Source organism: Plodia interpunctella, chromosome 24 (assembly GCF_027563975.2).
Source record: "Plodia interpunctella isolate USDA-ARS_2022_Savannah chromosome 24, ilPloInte3.2, whole genome shotgun sequence".
Taxonomy (NCBI): domain Eukaryota; kingdom Metazoa; phylum Arthropoda; class Insecta; order Lepidoptera; family Pyralidae; genus Plodia; species Plodia interpunctella.
The window spans coordinates 2163360-2184622 of record NC_071317.1 but is presented as its reverse complement, the minus strand read 5'-3'; the positions used below and the strand labels follow the sequence as shown (position 1 = coordinate 2184622).

General features: G+C 35.4%; 1 protein-coding gene across 1 annotated transcript in view; it reads right to left on the bottom strand.

The window, feature by feature from the left end:
• Nucleotides 1-8343: 8343 nt before the first annotated feature.
• The window catches only part of LOC128680542 (probable G-protein coupled receptor No18), a 40225-nt gene continuing 27305 nt past the window's right edge, over nucleotides 8344-21263 (bottom strand). The window contains exons 3-6 of the mRNA XM_053763765.1: nucleotides 18378-18828; nucleotides 13697-13925; nucleotides 11555-11738; nucleotides 8344-10032 (exon numbers count right to left, since the gene is read on the bottom strand). Coding sequence (XP_053619740.1) covers nucleotides 9466-10032; nucleotides 11555-11738; nucleotides 13697-13925; nucleotides 18378-18786 — 1389 coding nt within the window. The 5' untranslated portion in view covers nucleotides 18787-18828 and the 3' untranslated portion in view covers nucleotides 8344-9465. The remainder of the gene's footprint in view (nucleotides 10033-11554; nucleotides 11739-13696; nucleotides 13926-18377; nucleotides 18829-21263) is intronic.

Sequence of the window (21263 nt, the reverse complement as noted above, 5' to 3'; positions counted from 1 at the left end):
ACAGTGAATATTATCAGAAAAAGGTCGATTATGTCGATATATTCATACCTAAACTTTCTAGACATACTTTTGACAAATCAGATTAATAATCAATAACATTATATGCGAAAGTAAGTTTTATATAAATGTATCGCGGCAAAATATGAAAAAAAATTCGTTGTGTTACCCACATTCCTACATTCGTAAAAGTCAATACTGTCTGTTTGTTTCGCTTTCACGTCTAAACCGCGAGACCAATTTTGAGTACTTCTTCACACTCTATCGGTGGTCACTCAACTGTTGAGAGTTGAGTGACCACCGATAAACTGTGAAGAAGTAACATACATACAAACTTTCGAGTTTATAATATTAATGGGATGTGCGTCAAAGCCTTAGATATTTGATGTGAGCTAATCTGATTTCATACACTATTGGTATTCAATCAAAGGGTACGTAGGCTCCAAAAAGGTTTTCATTTTTGTAGCCGCCTGAGCGTTACTAAAGTGCCTATTGCATGGAACAATGTGAGAATGGATATACCTGTCTCTTTTAATTTTTTTTTTAATTATGCTATCTCTTTTTCGTTTTATGGTTGCCTGGTAGAGAATCTATATCATCTGAGGGTTTTACCATTTACTGCCGAAGCCGTTGAGCGTCGGAGCCCAGGGTCCGGTTTCCTACTTTTTCGTATCGACTTCGCACGGTCTTCGGATCGTCGGCATCTCTAGTTGTCAGAGCACTATTAGTACATATATTGTTTAACAAAGATTTAAATAAATATGTAAGTTTGAAGTATTATGGATAATGTGTTTAGTTAGTACCTATATGACTTAATTCTGGATGTCTCTCCAAAAATCTGCTTCGCTTTCTTTCTTCCTTATCAATAGTGTTATTGCTAAGCACTGGTGTCAAGTTTTATTCAATATACAGACTTTTTAGCCTTTACCACTCAGCAACGGGCAGAAAAATGAAATGACAATAAGATTCTTGAGAGGAGCATCAACTTTATCTGTCTCTCTCTCTCTCTCTCTCTCTCTCTTTTATCTTCCAGATGGCGTTCAGAGGTTCAGAGTTACGACGCCGCGAAGCCTTGTAAGTATACTTTACTACCGGTCACCTGTCTATCAACCGTCCTTGGGAATGCTATTGTTTCCTTTTGAGTACATATCTGTACTGCGTATGTTTCGTTCCAAATTTCGAAAGCGTATTGAGACTAAACAAAAAAACGTCGAAAATCTTTCTTTTTTTCTTTCTGTATTAACAATGTTTTGTGTCTATCTGGTAAAGTGTATCCTTTTTATTATCGAAACCTATGGATTTACAATATACACGCATTAAACCTTTACGGTTAAGCCTTATTGTACAGGATAAATAGGATTATTAGAAATACTGATAAATATTGTGTAACCTCAGGCAAGCTTTTAACTAATTATATTTATGTATGTAGGTAATAGTTGCGCCCCGGGGCTTCGCTCACGTGGGAATTTAGGGATAAAAAGTACCCTATTTGTTATTCCAGGTAGTATTCTACCTGTGTACCAAATTTCATAACAATCCGTCCAGTACCTATATTATGCGTGAAATAGTACTTAACAAACATACACACATACATCCTCATAAACTTTCGCATAATATTAGTGGGATTATGTGTCTACTGGGTACGGAAAGCCCTTGTATTTTAGGCCTCTAGTGTGTACTGAGGGTCTAAATCAATCCTTTTAATCTAAGGTTGTCGATTTTTTACAGGAACTCTTGTAACACATCTAAATTAATAATTTAATACAAATCTTTTATCTTTATAACATTAGTATGGAGTATGGATAGTACATATTGTATTGATTGTAATTTCTCAAGAAGATACAAACTACTTACATTTTTGTAAGAAAAAACTGTCTTCACTACATTGTAAATTAAATAAAAGCGTGTAAAAATAAAACAATTCCTTCAAACAACCACATGGCCGCATCTGTTCGTAAACCTCATTCATTCCACCTTCTGAGGAATTCTCAAAAGGAATATTTACGTGTCATATGTTGACAGATTTATGTTCTTGTTCGGATGCGTGCGACTTTATATTATTTTTCGGAACTTATATTTAGGATTTCGTTCTCAAAGGGCTCTAATTACTGAGACTCCGCTGTCCGTCCGTACGTCTGTCGGTCTGTGTCTTGCCAACCGTCGCCAGGCTATTAAAAGTTTGACGTCGTTCGACCCAATCTAGCCTCTGATAGAAGGCAATGAGTTCTAGTGTGTTACAAACAGGTTTTTATAGATAACTAATCTGTTTGTCTGTTTGCGATAAACTCAAAAAACGAATTTTCATATACGGTTTTCACTAATACTGATTTCTGAGAAAGGTTAAGATTAATTTAGTGGGCCACCATCGATGGAAGCTCAATGGCGCAGTGGTTAGTGCGCTCGCCCTGTGATAGTCGAGGTTAAGACACTCTCATAATGGTCGGCCATTGGATGGGTGACCAAAATTGGCTTGAGCTCTTCCATGCTTCGGAAGGCACGTGTAAAGCCGTTGGTTTCGGTTGTATTTGCAGTGTATAAATTAATAACCTGACTTAAATTAATATTTGATATGATTTGGTTGTCCAAATGTCATATCTACAGGGTGATTTCTTATACATTGGCATTATTTTATCCACATGCTCAGTCGATGGTACTGAACAACTTTTCGTATGGATGCAACCTTGAACACGCGAAAATAAAATCAGCTGATTCATACATTTTCCAGAACTTGGATATTTAATTTTGTATTGAACAGCTGAATTTTTTTCCCAACTTCGGAGTTACTCCCCTAAAAGTTGTTAAGAATCATGGACTGAGCATGTAGGCAAAATATTGCCAATGTATAAAAAGTCACCCTGTACAAAGGAACAGAACTAAGAAGAAGCCGTGAAATAGAAAATATACTACTCTATTTAAATTTTTTAAAGCACATAATATTAGAAAAAATAAATCGTATACTTTAACACCAGCTTATCCCAAAGCATTTTAGTCGTTAGTATCAAACTGTCATCTCCCAAACGCCCATTACAGCATCACATTTTCGTGGCTAATCTCTCTTTTACTGAACTCAATTTAAAACCACAAGGAAATATAGACACGGAATAGATATAAAATTATTTCCCTCTAATAGTGCGATTTTATTAGGCAAAGCATGTTTTTGAACACGCGAAATGTGTTGTTTTAATACCACCATAATTCTTTTCAAAATTAATTAATTCAAGTAGATTCTAAAAAAATATATGATCATAGACAATAGAACAACTTTATAAAGAGCACTGTCCCGGATAGACAGGGGCGTGGCTTCAATTCCCGCTCGATTCCAGAATTTTTTCGTCTCGTTATTATTTTCCAAGTTTATATTACCAATGAAAAAGCAAAATTTTTATTAATATGGATTACTGGCGTACGCCAGCTAAATATTAGTGAAAATAGGTACCTATTATTATTAGTTATGTTTGTTAGAGACTGTTGCACACACGTTCAATTTATTTCCAAAAATGTCGGACGCAAAATACGACCGACATTTTGGGAATAAAGTGGGGAAAATATATGACGCAAGTCCACCTCTAATTTCTACCGCTGGGAAAATGCTAACGTATTATCACGGACATCAAATGTCGATTATATTTATTTATCTACTAGCTGCACAACGCGGTGTTACCTGCGTAATCAATACATATGTTAAATTTGATGAAAGGTCAAATTTGTACATTGGATATATTTTTTAAATTCTTCATGGAATATACTTAGTTACTGATATATATGACGAAAATATAGTTTTGGAAATTTTTGTCTGTCTGTCTGTCTGTCTGTCTGTCTGTCTGAACTCGCATCACTCGAAATCTACTGGACCGATTTGCTTCAAATTTGATATGTAGGTACCTTATATACCGGGTTAACATCTTAGATACATTTCATCCCGGTAAATAGTCGGGATCCCGTAGGATAATTAAAAAACTAATTATGAATCAAAAATGCCTCAGATTCCCGGGTTAACATCTTATAGACATTAAATCCCGAAAAATGAGGAGGGTCCTGTAGGAAAATTAAAATAACAATCCACGGAGCCGATTTACTTTAAAATTTTGTAGAAAGGTGTAACTGTACTGAGTGACTGACTGACAGACAACATACACCCGAAACTGCTGGGCGGGAAGCTGAAATTTGGCATATAGGTGAGTGTAGGTGAGCACTAAGAGAATCCTCTCTTTTGGAAATTCTACTCCGAAGGGGGTGAAAGGGGTGAAATCTGTAAAAATGAAAGTTCTACACCGTTGAAGTTAGTGACTTGAAAATTTGGATTTTGGTTGATTACAACAAAGTAATGAATACGTGTTTCAGATTTTTCTGAAAATTAACCCTCAACCCTTTCATAAGGGGGGTGAAAGATTGTATGGGACTTAGGTAATACAATTTTCAAGATAAAAAGCTGAAAATTTGGACACTTACTTTATGTAGCAAATAACAGTAATAGTAAATACAAAAAAAAATAATTTACGTTTGTGGTTAATAAAAAACCGGGACGTAAAACATCATGGAAAATGGGACGGCACGCGTTGCAGAAAGCGGGAGTGGGAGTAGGAGCGGGAAATGGGAAGGAGACACGTAGTGGGAAACAGGACGGGACACATTGCAAAAAACATGAAGGCACAATATGTAGGAAACGGTACGGGATATCTACTTTAACATTACAAGGAAGCGGGATTGGACAAGTTTGCGGGACGAGACACGCAGCGGGAAACAGAAAATTGAAGTAAAGATGAGAAAAAATGCGAATTTGAATCATATATGTTTACCAGTCTTACAGAGTACGCGATAAAATTACTGAGATTTTGCTATTAAATTCACGCGGGCGAAACCGCGGGCAAAAGCTAGTTATTAAATAAAATGCTTATACGTTTTTATGGCCAGTCGTGTCAGCTACTTTATACAGCATCATTGATTATCAGACTTTTTAACCAAATCCTGCGGACGTATTGTGTACTTTCGGGATTAACCGTATCCACCGTATCCTATGTTAATCCAAGGTATCAACTATCTCAATAACACATTTCATAAAAATTGGCCCATCCGTTTGAGCGTGAATTAGTAACAAACATACTCAGAAACTTTCACCTTTACAATATTAGCGGGATGGCTAAATAATTCAAATGAACCTTGTTAATATTCCGATCCGATAGTTTTTCGGGAGCCAAATGTCATATAAGGGATCATAGAATTTGTTTACCAACTGAACTGAATAATAAAACGAATATTAAGGGTGGGTTGCATCGTAAACTTTGATGGTAACTAGTTAACGTGCCTAGAAAAACGTAAAGGGCGCCATTTTGTCTAAACATCAGCAGCGCGCCGGTTAAAATCAAAGTTAAATTTGACCATACAGCTCGCCCTAAGGGTGGGTTGCACCGTAAAATTTGTCGTTGATTACTACCGTTAAGGTGAGTTGCATCGTCAACTTTAACGTGCCCAGAAAAACGCAAAGTGCGTTATTTGGTTTAAACGTTAACGACGCGCCTATTAAAATCAACATCAAATTTGACGGTGCAACTGACCCTAAGGGGTGTAGGGTTGACGTAATATTGTTTGAAAGAGGTATTGATTGAGAGCTGGGGCTTTTTCAAGTTAACTCTAACTACATTTTAGGGCTGTGTAACTAATTGATAAACAAAATATTTCAAAGTTTTAAAAGTCATTATTCCTTTGTCAAAAAAAAGTGTCATTATAATAACATTTATATTCCTAAAACCATTTTTCACCAAGTTCAAAACTCAATAAGCTACATAATAACATCAGAATAATTGCAAAAAGCTATTTTAGCTCTGTAGTGACCTCCACAGCACAGAGACTGAATAAGAAATAAAAAGCCTTATAAAACAATTTCTTTCCCCCTGTCATGCCAAGGCAACTCCACGAAATGACTTCAATGAGGCTCATTATTTTTTTTAAATAAGAAAAAATATTTGTTCCGGCGATTATTCTGTTGACTCACCCCGTTGCAAGATGCGCGGGGCCAGTTGACAAATTGCAATTTACTTCTTACTCGTAATAAATAATAGTGGCTAAGGAGTGCTTGCCATTGGTTTGGCTACTTACTAACCAATGAGAGGTGTGACACGGAAGACCGTGCCGAGTAGAGAAATGAAAATAGGAAAGTGGTCTAATAGGTACTTTCTGTAGTTACGATAGTATTTATAAATTCCGAAGTTTGAATTTGAGAGAGGATGAATCATACAAATCTAATGAATAATGCGAAAGCTTGGATGTGAAAAAATTGCTTTAGTCCGCGGCTTCGCCTGCGTGAGAACAATACGTTTTTCTGAAATTAAAATATTCAACAATTCGTTAACTATCGCATTTATAATATCACTTGTAGTTGGTATAGAAAATTATCTATTTCATCATATGGCGGTACGTATCATACGGTAGGTATATACACTACAATACTATACACACACGGTAGGTATATACACTAAAGTACTATATCTAACTATATATGAACATCCAGGCTATCACACCGGTATCGTCCTTTAGGACATCCCTTTACAATATGGTCCATGGTTTCATCAATGCCGCAGAACTACACACACAGGCTATCTGCGGGGTCAGTTTACAGAATACTACTCTTCTGTCGGTATGTTCCCACAATGGACAAGACAGGACAAAGGGCTCTGTTCATATTTCACTGGAAGCTGGCTTACAAGATCAGACATAATCTTGTTTAGATGAATAGAGAGCGTAAAGGTTTCTGACTGAATAAGGCTCGAACTGCCGTAGAGTCGAGATAAGGGAAAAACGTATTTAACAATCAATATACGGTGATTCCAAATGGTGGTGGTTTAGTGGTTAACATTCTTATCTATAATCCAATGTTCAAATCATACTTGTCTGCACAATGTATTGCTTTCCGAAGAAGGAAAACATCGAGAGGAAACCTGCATAATAGTTGGCTGTTTAGGTCATTAGCGTGTGTGTGTGTGTGTGTGTGACTTCTGATAGTATATAGGCCTATAGGCGATTTGAATAAAACCTAACACTAGTGCAGTTATAACTCACGCGATAAAATTAAGGTATTTTAGCTATAGAACACAAAAAAACAAGTTTGAATATTTATTTTTGAAATTTAGGGTTAGTGCGTTGCCCAAGTTTACCTTGACGTTAACTTTAACCTGCGCTTAAAAACGCGAAGTACGCAATTTCGTCCAAACAACGTCGGCGGCGCTAAGGTTAAAGTTAACCTCAAAATTGACTGGTGCAATCCATTCTCTATGACAACAACATTTTTTCCTTACGTTATGTTTTAATTAAAATGGGGTCAGAAAAAATTATTACCCATGGGTATACATGCCCTTCCTACACTATTTAAAATGTCAAAAACAATAATCAATATAGAAAGTGTACGACAGCGATGTCTGTATAATGACACTATTTCTATTACCAATTAAAGAGTTCTGTAAAAACTGTGTTATTTCATTACATTGTACTAGCTTGCGCCCGCTTTCGCCCGTAGCATTTCGAACGGGAACAGTTATTTTTCCGGGATGAAATGTACCCTATGTTCTTCTCCACACTTCACACAACTATATGTTGGTATGCAAAATTTCAAGAAGATTGGGGTTGAGTAGGTAAATAAAGCGTGAAGAGGTAACAAACAAACATACGAGCTTATAATATTAGTTAGAATTAGAATAAGGATAGGCACTTCCTATATACATGCATTTTATTTTTTATGGCGTGAAATATTCTATTGTCAAACACACGCATCCTTGACGTCACTATTTGAGTTTCCCTTTCTGACAGGACCAGGCGGAAAAGAGTACTTATCAAGCATTTTATTGTGAAATCCTTTAAAAAAAGATTTGTAACTTATTTTCAAGTATCTTATCCTTCCTATTCATTCGTCTTCTCATGTTCTTGGTATCATTTGAGGCTGTGATGTCACATAGCCCGGGATTAGTGTAAAAAATAAAACTAACAAATTTTTGAAATTTACAAATTTTCCAAGGCTAGGTGTCCCATAGTCTCACATGACATCAGAATAAATAAATAGAATTTTTTTTTCACTTCTAGAATAGAAGATCTTATGTTCTCTGTATTCTCTCATTCTTTCCACTTCTACAAGTCTCACTAAGAGGAATGAAGAGGGCACTGCTAGACTTACCCCTCTATGAAAACCAAAGCGAAATATATAGCTCTTCAGATCTAAACGGGTAATAAAACCAGATATGCTTGGATTCATAACTAGACTGAGTCGACCGCGCGAGTAAATGAGTAGCAGCTGTGTATTTCTTTCAGTTTTCAATTTGGGAATAGAGGGAAGTGATTGAAAACGACAAATCAGTTCCAGGAACTTTAATATTTTTCGTTTATATCACAAACTTCGCAGCACTAATTGAAGCGCTTACTCACTTATACTTAATGACTAGTGAAAATATGTTAAGATTCTTTTAGACACTAAGTACTTTAATTTATATGCTATTTCAAAGTGAACTTCATTTAGTTTTAGACATAAAATATTTATAAAACAAAGGTTTTTAATAAATATTTACATTCATGTAAGTGTAGAAGTAAATTACACATTTGGTGTTATTAAATTTTCAACAGTACAGTGAATTAAAAACAAGTAATTGTAATGAAAAAAAGTAAAATATTCTTAATATCGAATACAAGGTGTTACAAAAAACCTATGTAAGTAAGAAACGGTATATACGGTTCTGTGACTATAACATTTATGCGAAGTTTAATCGTAAAGACGAATAAATTTATAACAGTTAATATTAAATTGAAACTTCGTTTAAACGATCTGCCCAAATTACCATATCTTACCACTTCGTGTATATATAGATATTTTTGTAACAGTATAATAAAACATTGCGCATTACTAAACATTTCCAAAAACTCATATGTTTTTACAATGTGGAATTTTAAAATATATTTTTTTAAGACAAAAGGAAGAAACTCGAATTTCTATCTAGAGAACATATTCAATAATTATGTGAATGAACATCAACTTTAAAAAATGTTTAATATTGAACAAGCTAAAAGTTATATACACAATAATTATTTCAATCGGAAAAGATAACTTTTCACGTCCTAATTTACACAATAGGATAAATGCCTGGGCCTAAAATAAAATGTATAAATTCGCATTCACGTAAGAAATCACGATATCAAATATCACTTTGTTTACTTTTATTTATAGTATAAGATTAAGTATTTTTAGTTCCCATTGAAGTACCTATAGTTGAAACGCTTGTTTACTTCATGTGTTACGTCACTTTATCTCCACTGTTACCTATACAAGCTTTTTGTTTTTGACACATGGAAAAAAATATATGATTTAAATTGACTTTATGGCAACTACCCTATTGTCGATCTATTGGTTTAAAAAACAAAATGACTAGACTCATTCCACGGATATAAGAACATTACTGTTCTCATATCTGTGACTCATTCAGTCAGTACACAACACTAATGCTTGCTACCTCTTTTACATTTCCTAATTGTCAACCTCCAAAAAGCTAATCTAAAATCAGGGGAATAAAACGCATAAATAAATGGATTTATCGCCGAATTGAACCAACCAAGCCACGTCAGTATATACATTAATACTGGATTGTCGTAACCTGATGGTATAAATGGAGTTAGCAAATAGTACAAAAAGAATGGAAGCCAACACGCAACGAAACCTCCTACCACTAGGCTTAATGTTTGAGCTGTTTTCGTTTCCCGCCTTAGGGAGGAAACCCTATTATTTTCTACGTGATCTCTCATTGAGTGTGTCCGATTCCTTTGCGTATTCTTATATTTGTAGTTTGCTTTGTACGTCACTTCGTTGTAAAACCTCGATTCTTTCTCTTTCCCTTTGCATTTCTGTCTCTTTCGGTCGGCTTTGAAGCAACAAGGGCATTTGTGGTCTTGCGACGAGCACTCGCTCTGTTGTGTAGATTTTGACGTTTGTTTCGATGCAGTTTGCCGTAAGGACAATTTGTCCGATCCTGAGTCCGATTCGGTCCTGATGCAAGACAGCTTCGCTCTCTGTAACAAAATTTACATTTTACAACCTAATAAATAAAGGCAAAGTAATCGTAAGCGTAAAATCATGTATTTTTGCAAATAAATAATCTTTATCCTTGAAAAAATAAACAAATGAATTCAATAAATAAATGGTTGCCAGTGGACATTATTTTATTATAAGCTTTTTTTAACGCCCAATTTTTTGTCCCTATGTCGGTCGGGTGGAGTCTTGCAGATTTTACAACCGAGTGAGCTGAAATTTTGTACACACATTTATCTTGGATGACAATGCATTGTTATGATAAACATGACCTGATGGTGCACCTAGTTACGACTTCAGACGTAGGAACTCAACAGTTTACTAGAAGGACCTTGAATGCAATAAAATATCTCTGACAACAATAAAAGGTTATATCAAAAATGACATGTTTGAAAAATTTTATTTTTGTTTTTCAAACTGAAACTAGCTTTAACTGCGTCACTATTTCTGGACTGTTGAATATTCAACATGTGCAATGGTTTGTAGCCATTCGGTCTTAATAAATCTCTCTACAGTAAAACCAAACACAAAAATTCGTGCCAAATTTTTCGTCTAGCTTTTTTCACGTTGTCACGTACTTACACTAATATGAAGGCTTTAAGTCATGATAATCTCAATTGTTTAATTGGTTTTACTATTTAACACACAAGCACATAGCAAATTCTCGAAATAATAATGAGATGAAAAAAATCTTGTCTATCCGAGACTCATCGATCAATCGATGTCAGTTCGGCCGAACGAAAATCTCATTGTTATTTCCAAAAATTCCAATTGTCAAGTGATTATATAGTGCTCCAAATAAATAACCTGAAGACATCCAACATTACTAAAGAACGCTAAAACTAAATCAGACCGCAATAAAAATCCTTTCACCAATAAATTTCCGAGATACACATTTTGATCTCCTCAAATTAGCCATAACAATTCGCCAATCGGACCCTACACACTCTGTAATGATGTCAAAGCACAGTCTACTTCACATCAACCAGCTGAAATCCATTGAATTCACGACTCTAATGCCGCCGTATAAGGTCCAAAGAAAACACGGTATCAGAGTCGGGGGAAAAATGGACCAATATTTTTTTACGATCGCTTCCCATCTTTTCGACACTGAGTGATACTTTATTCAGCAAGTATTTTTGTTGTGATATAAACATTAATCACAGTATTTTGAGTAATTTGAAGGAGTTTAATCTTTATTTATTTAACTTTATTACAAAAACATGTCAAAAGCGGACTGAGGATTTTTCAACCTGTCAACCAATAGGTAATGCAGAGAAAAAAACAAGAAACAAGTGCAAATGAAACAAAACAAACGGACCATACCATACATTATTAAATAAACTTAGTTGAAAACATATTTAAATAAATAATAATGCTATAAGAATCACACATATCATACTTCCTACTAATATTATAAATGCGAAAGTTTGTGAGCATGTTTGTGTGCACGGTAAAGTTGACGATGCGACCCACAACAAGTACCTACTTATATAATCTCACCTTACTGCACTTAGTCGAGCTGGCCAATTGCTGATGTCGTCGTGCCACTACGCAGGATATCCTCGCGTACACGTAGACCATCACAGCCATGGGCAGGAAGAACGAGCCCATGGCTGAGAAGACCACGTACCCTGGATTCTGATTGTACCGGCACACGCCGCCTTGGTTGTGATCTGGTTCGTACCTGTAAGTATTTTGGGATTCAATTTCACAGATACAGAAAGAGTTTATATAGTACCAGCTGCGAGAATTTCGGAATAAAAAGTACCCTTTTCCAGATTATATTCTACCCGTGTACCAAATTTCCTAACAATCCGTCCAGTAGATTTTGCTTGAGAGTGACAAACCTACACACAAACATTCTCACAAAATTTCGCATTTATAATGTTAGTAGGACTACCTATACTTGCGACTTTGTCAGCGTAGAATTAGTCTTGACAGCATAATTATATTTCCTGTGAATAAAGTTACCTATACCAGAATACTAATTTCTAGGACTAATATTTTTGTGTGATAGCCGATTAAGTCGTCTTTGGTAATTTTTTCAACATGATTTTCAGACAAACTTACCTACTAACCCCTATTTATAGTCATATGGGGGTTGATTTTTGAAAAAACGAGCTTATTCTTCTTAAGATATAGGATATCTTAAGCGGATTGAAGCTGCGGATAACAACTAAAAATACATAGACGGTTGAATCCAAAAATTTACAAGTACTAAATGCACTTGTAAACTTTTGGATTCAACCGTTCAACTCTAAGAATAATTAAATTAATGAAGGAGTACCAGATTCATTGGCGGAAATTATAACCAGTTCAAAAGAAAAGGCGTACAGCGAACATCAAATTTGTCTCTCTAAAACCGTTATAAATTCTTCTCTATTACCCCCGTATAAAGTCGAGATAACAGTCGCAGTTGGTTGTTTATAATACAAGACAACGACCAAACAGCGATGTTAAATATGAAAGTTTGATTTCAGGAAAGTAAAGTACTAGGAACTCATGAAAGTTGAGATATTTAAGGTTACTGCAGACTGGATTATGAATTTTACATTGGTTCACAAAAATTCTGGGATATATCATAAAAGAAAATATGTGTTGGGGAGAATTAGAATATGTTATGGCTCACAATGTTGCCCAACTCTGACAGAAGCCAACGACAATGACCGCACATTGCGTAATATGTATGGCAAACCATATTTTTACCGCAAGCAACAACCAGTAATGTAAGTCGAAACAGCCAAGACGAACTGTTTGCCGATATTGTATATAGCCGGCATTTCACATGTGATCGATGCGTAGTTCGTATGAGTGCTTTTATTTACCGCAACGAAGAACATGCAATGTATGCCGAATCCGCTAAAGTTTGGCGAACTGTTCGCTGATAGTCGCTAGCAGTAGATTTCCAGGACGTACTAGGGAGGATTTGGTCCTATTCTAGGGCGGAACCACAGGGCACCAAAAAGTAACCCTATAAAACCAGTTTTGTGGCGGAAACCACCCGATACCAAAAGGTAACCTTGTATTTTCAACAGAGACTGATAGATAATGCTTTTAGCATTAAATCCGCCTATTGCACTTTTACTACATATATTTTTGCGTCAAATAAATCAATAAAACCATATGGTTTTATTGATTTATTTTTATATATATAAAACGTCGAAAACAATCCGTTAAAGTCTGCTAATAGATTCAGATATTCCGAGATCGGTTCCAAGACAAAACTTATAAACTGTTTCAAGTTAAAGTACCAAGTTTTTAATTTTCCGGCCACTCTGAGTGGGTGGAAATATTAAAGGGGACTTAAGTAAGTTTTATGGAGTGAAGCATTTTACTGGTAGTTAAATTAAAAGTGCAGTAAGCTCGAGTGTTATTTGCCGAGATTTCTATTTCTAATCCTATTTTTTGACTTGTCATATTAGGCTAGATTTAAGTGTACTTCACATTCCTCAGAAACATTAATTGGTATTAAAACTATATCTTCAATTTAATTTGTAATCCATAGTATCCATACTTCTACATGACTTCCTTACTACGAAATGTTAATGCGAAAATCTATTTATCACGCTTAGGTACACGTCTAACTAAACTGCTATGGGACAATTTAAAATATATATATAGCTCCTATAGCTAACCACTTACCATCCAAACATTGGTGGACAGGTAATAGCACCGGCTGCAATCCAGACAAAAAAAATCATCGTCAACGCCAGCTTCTTTGATCTTCGCCTTCTGGAGTAGGTCAAAGGCCTGGTCACCGCTAGATAGCGATCGACACTGATCGCACAGAGGGACAGGATGGAAGCCGTGCAGAGCAGAATGTCCAGGCTTATCCAGATATCGCAGAGGATCCAACCCAGCTCCCATTTACCTATAAAAAAAGAGTCATATCAAATTTTCTATTGAAATATTTTTTTACATAATTTCAACGTTAACTTTGATCTGCACGTCTCTGCCACGATTTTGTACTTTGCGTACTTTTTCTTCGCGGTTTGCGGTGCAATACATTCGAAGTTAAGTTAAATAAAAGCTTGTAATACTTAGCAAACATTTTATGAGATAAATCTTTAGTAAACACAAAATAATAAAAAACTGCTAGCAGATATTCGCTTTTATAACGACATTTGCAGTTTTAAATAAAATCCAGCATTTCACGGACTTTTATGCCGGCGCTCTCCCTTTGAAATCTTTTTCAATATTTCATTCAAAGGCGCTTTTAAATTTAAAACCTGTCAAGTGCGAGTTGGGCTCGCATAGCGAGGGTTCATTATTTGATCTTGTTAATTTCTTACATACGTTTACGGTTTTCAAACAATATGGATTACTTTAACCTATGCAGAAAAAAGCTAAGTTTTTCTGCGCAAATTAACATTACGTTATGTTGGTTAAATACTGACATAAGTATTTAACCAACAAAAACGTAACATTTATTAGTTTCAAGTTTCCTTTCCTCTTTCCGTGACTCTAAGCCATAACGAAGCTGATATCTGTTGCGGGAAGAACTTTACAACAACAATTAAGATGTTATGAATATAGATGAGACATTTAATTGATGGCAAGCGATTAGACTCCATTTTGTAATAAATAACCTTGATTGGCCCAACTTGCGTTCTAAGTTAACGACTGAACGGTTTCCTTCACCGGACGGAAGTGGCGGTCGATGAAAATAGTATAGTAATACATGAGTCAAATTAGCATAAATCGTATCGTAGCATCGTGAGGCACGAGTAGGATTCGAATCTGGGATCTACTAATGACTATAGAGTATTTGCGAATATTCGCATTAAATTGTAAAAATAATAAATGTGTGAGATATTGAGTTGCTCAATTACGAAAAATCTATTGGACTGATTCCGATGAAATTTAGGAATCCGGTAGATAATAAAAATAAGACATTTATATCTCTAATTTCTAACGAAAAAGAAGGCCCGGGATGCAACGAATCAAAGTCAAAACATACATTTTTTAATTAGCTTTGAATTAAAATTTGACCTTCAAGAGCACTTTTTTATCTCATATTCTATTATTAAGACAACAATATCTATGAGAATCACTAATCATTGAAACTAAATAGAAAGCTAAAAGTAAGGTCGAAAAATAAGAATTATTATCCCAAATAAATATGAAATTAATTGTCATTCAAGAATTTATAGGTTGAAAGCAAAAAACTCATCCCAATCATTTTAAAAGAGTTTTTTTACACAGTTCGCACAAGTTTTAGCAATTCCTAAAATAATGAATTACGGTATTCATTAATTATTAGACTTAGGTAATTAGACTTGTCAATTTTATGTCGTGATTTTAAATTTTAATGGTCTAATGGTAGTCAGTCAGAAGTACCGACTCCGCTGGTACGACCACGTCTCGTGTAGACCGCCAAATTACATAGTGAACAAATGTCTAACTATGCTGCTCTCGCCTGGCCCTGGCAGAAGGGGCTAACACAAGAAATGCTGGCTTGATGTCGTCAAGGATGATATGGGTGCCAATGGTCTGACAACTAGGCATATGCAAAGTGGAGACGACAAAGTAGAGAAAGAGCTCAGATGATAGAGAATCAGTAGTTAGCATCTGTCTAAAACCCCTATGCAAGACATGGTAACCCCCATGGCTGTATCTCAAGAACTGTGAAAGACAGCTGTTGTCACAGTTTTTCCTATTGCCGCACTAGGAACAAATAAATAAATAAATACATTAGGACAAACCATACAGATTGAGCTAGCCCCAAAGTAAGTTCGAGACTTGTGTTATGGGATACTAACTCAACGATACTATATTTTATAGATAAACATCTAAGACCCGGGCCAATCAGAAAAAGATCGTTTTCCATCATGACTCGACCGGGGATCGAACCCGGGACTTCTCGGTTCAGTGGTAAAGTTCTTGCCACACGACCGAGGTCGTCAATAGGAAATACTGAAGAGAATAAAATAAATATTTAAAGGGGGTTCCCAGACTACAAATATATACGTGATTATTTTGCCGTTTTTACAGATTGTACGGAATCCTTCATAAGCGAGCCCAACTCGCCCTTGACCGGTTTTTCGTTTTGATCTATCGTCATGAAAATCATAACCGTACTTTTAACACTCTGGTAAAAACAATTCATTTCGATTCTTCTTACAAGATTTGTTATCCTATATAAATATAACAGGTAAAAATAATGACGCGTATATACTGGCTATATTGGAATGAACCGTTTAATCACGATAACCCCTAGGGCTTTGTGGGCTATATGTGGAATGGAATAATGTTTTTTGTTCGGATATATTTGACCCGCATACCTACACTACCTACACAGTAACTACATTTGCGATCCATATAGCTATTGTTAGCAGCATAATTAACAAAGCAGCTATGCTGTTAGCCATTGTGGCGTGTGGTTCCGCCCTAAAATGAGACCAACCCATGTCCTTCCGTGAAGTCTTACGAGGCGCCTAAGCGACACGAAGCCTAAGCAGCTGATAGAAATAGTGTTACCAAGGCGGAATGACGTCTGGCAGGCTGCCGGTTATAAAATCACAGCCGAATATCCAAAATTTTTTTAGGTTATGTTTAACAATGACCCCGGACAGGAAACATTTCAGATTTCTTCAACCGAATGAGTTGAAATGTTATACTCATATATTGTTTTTATGCTTCAAAATTGAGTTGCAAGATTCCACCCGAACATAGTTACCATACATACATATTGCAAGTTAAAGGGAAAGCTTGTAAAAATAGCGGTTTTTCACAGCCCGTCAAGAAGATTGTCTCGTAAGTCAGAAAATAAATAGTGATGAGAATACAAAAACATGGCACTCACAGAGCACCATTAGTTTTTGTTTACCCCTCCGTGAGATACAACTCGTAAAACTGAGTTTGCCGTAGGTACTCTGCGGCTTTTTGTTGGTCGTTAGTTAACCACAGTGTAATGTGGTGTAGTCTACTCGTTTCGATTAACTGCCAAATATAAGGAATACGTAATATTAGACAATGACGGTAAATTGCAATGAGGAGCTCAATAGCTCAGAGGTCAGCGCGCTCGATCAGTGATAGATACTTTTACAATCGTCGGTCTTCGATCGGGCTACCAAAAATTTAATATCTTGAGCTCCTCCGTGCTTGGAAGGCAACCCAAGCCGTTTGATTCCGGTTGTATTTGCAGTCGTTGTAACCAGCAATGGGCCCGCGTGATGGGTCATGGTCCGTACTCCTTATCCATCACAGCCGTGGGGACATTTAAATAGTTAATAAATATTTATATGAATGTAAATTATGAATATAAGACAAGGGCAAGCCCTAATTGATCCGTCATGCTCTGTTGCAATGACGCAGCGCGTTGCGACTTCTTTGTGTTCCGTTGTATAGGTTTTGACATTAACCTGCGTCGACTTAAGTTAAAACTCAATATCTATACAATATTTCCGTTGTTTTGCATTTTTTTATGTACAACACGGAGACTTCGGAGCGCAATGTAATCGTAACAATAGGACTTGACTCTTCTCTTGGCCATGTCTTACATAAACCAGTAAATTACATAGGGAACAAAAATGTCCAGCTATGCTGTTTCCACCTGGTCCTGGAAAAAGTGGCAAACTAAAGAACTGCTGACTTGATACCGTCGATTGACTTGATGATATACGTGTCAATGGCAAGGATGCCGAATATCGTGCGGAGTGGAGGAAAAATGAAAGCTGACCATGGGCTTCCTCTGATATGTAGGCTGAGGAAGTAACCTAGAGAACGCTCAGATAAGCGAGAGAGAGAGAGAATTTTAAAATATCCGTAATTATTTTTAGGACCCATGTTGTTTTAATTTACACAATTGTCTTAATTTGGGATTCTCCCCAGCTCGGTATAAATTATCTTCTAGCAACAAAATTAACTTATAATTCCGAAAGAATATAACTCTGGATTTCTAATTAAATCAGTAACGAATTTCTTTGTGATGCAGTGAAAATACGCTAATCAAACCAACCGAGACATTAAAATATATATTAACTTGTTACAAAAGAATAGGACATTAATAACGTTTGATAGTCAATTAAGGTTTTCGTATTATTGGTTGAATTAATTCCTACAAATAGCTCCTAATTTTTTCTATTAAATATAACCAACCTAAACATTTATTATAAATGGTGAATGTAAGTTTATTTGTACCAATCTACTTGACATTTTGCATACATTTAGTTTGACGTAAGGAATGTCCGTCACATTGGGCACTTTTCATCCCGGAAAAAAACTGCTCCTGTAAGAACACGCGGGAGAAGCTGCGGACGAAATCTAGTAATGTATAATGTAAAGCATTAAATAGTCAAACCCATAAATAACATAAACTCACCAGTAATGTGTACAGCAATCGCTGGAGGCATCACAAAGATACCGACCAACAAATCAGCGACCGCCAAACTCGTCACAAAACAGTTTGTAACTGTCCTCAGCCTCTTCGTAGTCACTACAGCCGATATTATCAATGTATTACCTATGACCGTCACTACAATTAAAAGACATAATATTATAACTACACTTATTTCAAAAACTTCATAATTTTCTTCGAAATCACAAGTCATATTTTGACTAGAGTTCAAACCGCAGATGGATTTTTGCACTTTTGCATTTTCGTCTATTTTTGTAATAATGTGATATATGTGTTTGGTCGTGTTCTGTTCTTCTGTGTTTTCTATAAGGACTTCTGTTTCGATTGTGGTGTTGCATCGTGGGTCTATTTCTGTTTCTATCTCCGATATCATGGGACGAGACTATGATTGGTGATCTTCAGATATAGCCATTGTCTGTAACAAAAAAATTTAGTTATAATGTTGAAAATTGTTGAGTACAAAATGTTACATATTATTAACAATATATGTACTCTAATTTTTCGATCTCGTAAGAATTTGTGGACACAAATTACCCTTATGTGTATACAGTTGGCAAATGCATGGCATTTAAAAAAGTTTTTATTTAAAACGTTATTTTTACCATAAGCTTTTATTGTCGTCAGTGGAATCTTGTTCACATTTAACGCGCAACACATGCCCGCGTGCACGAAAATGTTGAGGTTTTCCCTCGTCGGGAGCCGATCCTGGGTGCGACATAACGTTAGATTCCTGTGTTTATGTACACACGAAATTTTCGTTATGGTGCACCCAGGATGATAATAATAGATAAATTAATACATTTATAGTAGGTGATAGCATAAATGGGTTCGCTCCCAGTTTCTTTTCAAAAAGACGCCTAACTGTTTGGGAACAAATTGAGACCGGGCCGTAACCCAACTCTGCGCGCATTCAGTCTTTCTCAGTTACACACCTCACGTGGACAAGAGACAGACAATTCAACCGTTTTATCATGCAGCGGATACCCGAAGCCCGTGAAAAACAATTTTTTGCGTAATTCAATCAAGTGGAGTAGAAATTATTTCATCATTTACATTCCACTGATTCGTCATTGAAGGCTAACCGAAAGGAAATATTGGACAATGATAAAGTTATATTCATCATTTTATTGTTGTTAAACTCCATTACAATTAAATTTTTTATTCTTCTTAACAGGTTTAATTATTTCACAATTTCAATCTCAAGTTTACAGAATTAATTAATATTTTTTTATGGAACTGCAGTCAACCTTTTAGTGTCTACTGATTTATGTTTTACCAGATAGATAGATAAAACGTTTATTTACTAGTACTGCATACATACAGGCGACAAAATTGACAAATGTTTACACAAAGTTAAAACAAACTTAACAAAAATAAATACATACACATTACACTGAACAAATGGATGGAGTGTGTCAAGGATAGTATGAACAGGAATGGAGTATTAATGGATATGGCAAATGACAGAAGAAAATGGAAGGAACTTACATACTGTGCCGACCCCACATGAGTGGGATAAGGTCAAGAAGAAGAACAAGAAGAAGAAGACATTACACTAGGTTTACACGAACTTATAATATCAAACTTTAATCTACTACCTGCTACCCACGGTGTTACCCGCGTAATTGTTTAAAAAAAAAGAAACAATATAGAAAATACGATAAACTAACAATTACAGAGTAAAAATAAAGGGTTACAGCTCAGCTTAGTGTTACCCAGTTAAGTAACTGATTTTCAGCTGACACCTTCGAGGAATCTTGGACGAGGATTACAACAGTACACATAGTATATATAATTTTTCTTTTCAGATTATAAGGGTCGTATAATTAATTTATTATTAAACATTGAGATTGAAATTAAAATAAAGTAATGAATTATTAAGATTAATTAGTATACGAATGACGTGGCTGGATGATTTTTTTTAAACTACTTTATAACAAATTTTAAGATATGAAAATATAAATTCTCAAGACGTGTGAATGTGACATTAGCTTGCCCTTTAACCTCAATTTCAACCGCCATTACATCTAATCTAAAGCATAATAAATAAGAATTTTGTTATTCTGTTAAACTCATTATTCACTTAAGACCCTTTGGTTTGTTGTGGGATGAGATTTACTTCGCTTGCCAAAATAATTGGGGATATAAATACAAATCAGTGTTAGTGTAGAAAAAAGGTTGTTTGGGTTACATTATTTATTTATTAAATTCAGGTACACTAACAGTGTTTACATCAACTATCATCACAAGATACGTATAAAAAGTCCCAATGTAAAGTAAACACCAATAATATGTGTACACAAAGTTCATCAAATATTGTATTGAAGTAAAGAAAGAAATATATACGAGAAAGATATTTCACCAAAAGTTAAATATACAAAAAAAGAAATGTCACCATACCAAATTTTAAATTCAAATTCAAATCATTTATTCAGAAATTAGACCTTCATAGGCACTTTTCACACGTCAATTTTTATATTAAATAATTATTTCTTACAAGCTACAAACTACTAGCATTTCGGAACGACCACTGCTGACAAAAATGCCGAAAGAAACTCATTTGAACCCATGCCAGAAGGGCTTATCAATATTTTTTCTAATAATATATCAAAGTACTTAATGTATAAAGTCAAAATGTTATAAAAGGCACAATGGCGGACTTATCGTTAAAGCGATCTCTTCCAGTCAATCTTTGTACCAGAATGTACAACACCCAACCCTTCTTGTAAGAAATAAAATGCTTATTGTTTACGCTGACATCGGGCTTCGCAGATAGTTCGTTTATTTTTACAATGGCTCAGACTTTTAGGTCCTGTTTCACCACTTCCTGATAAAATATCATATTGTAAT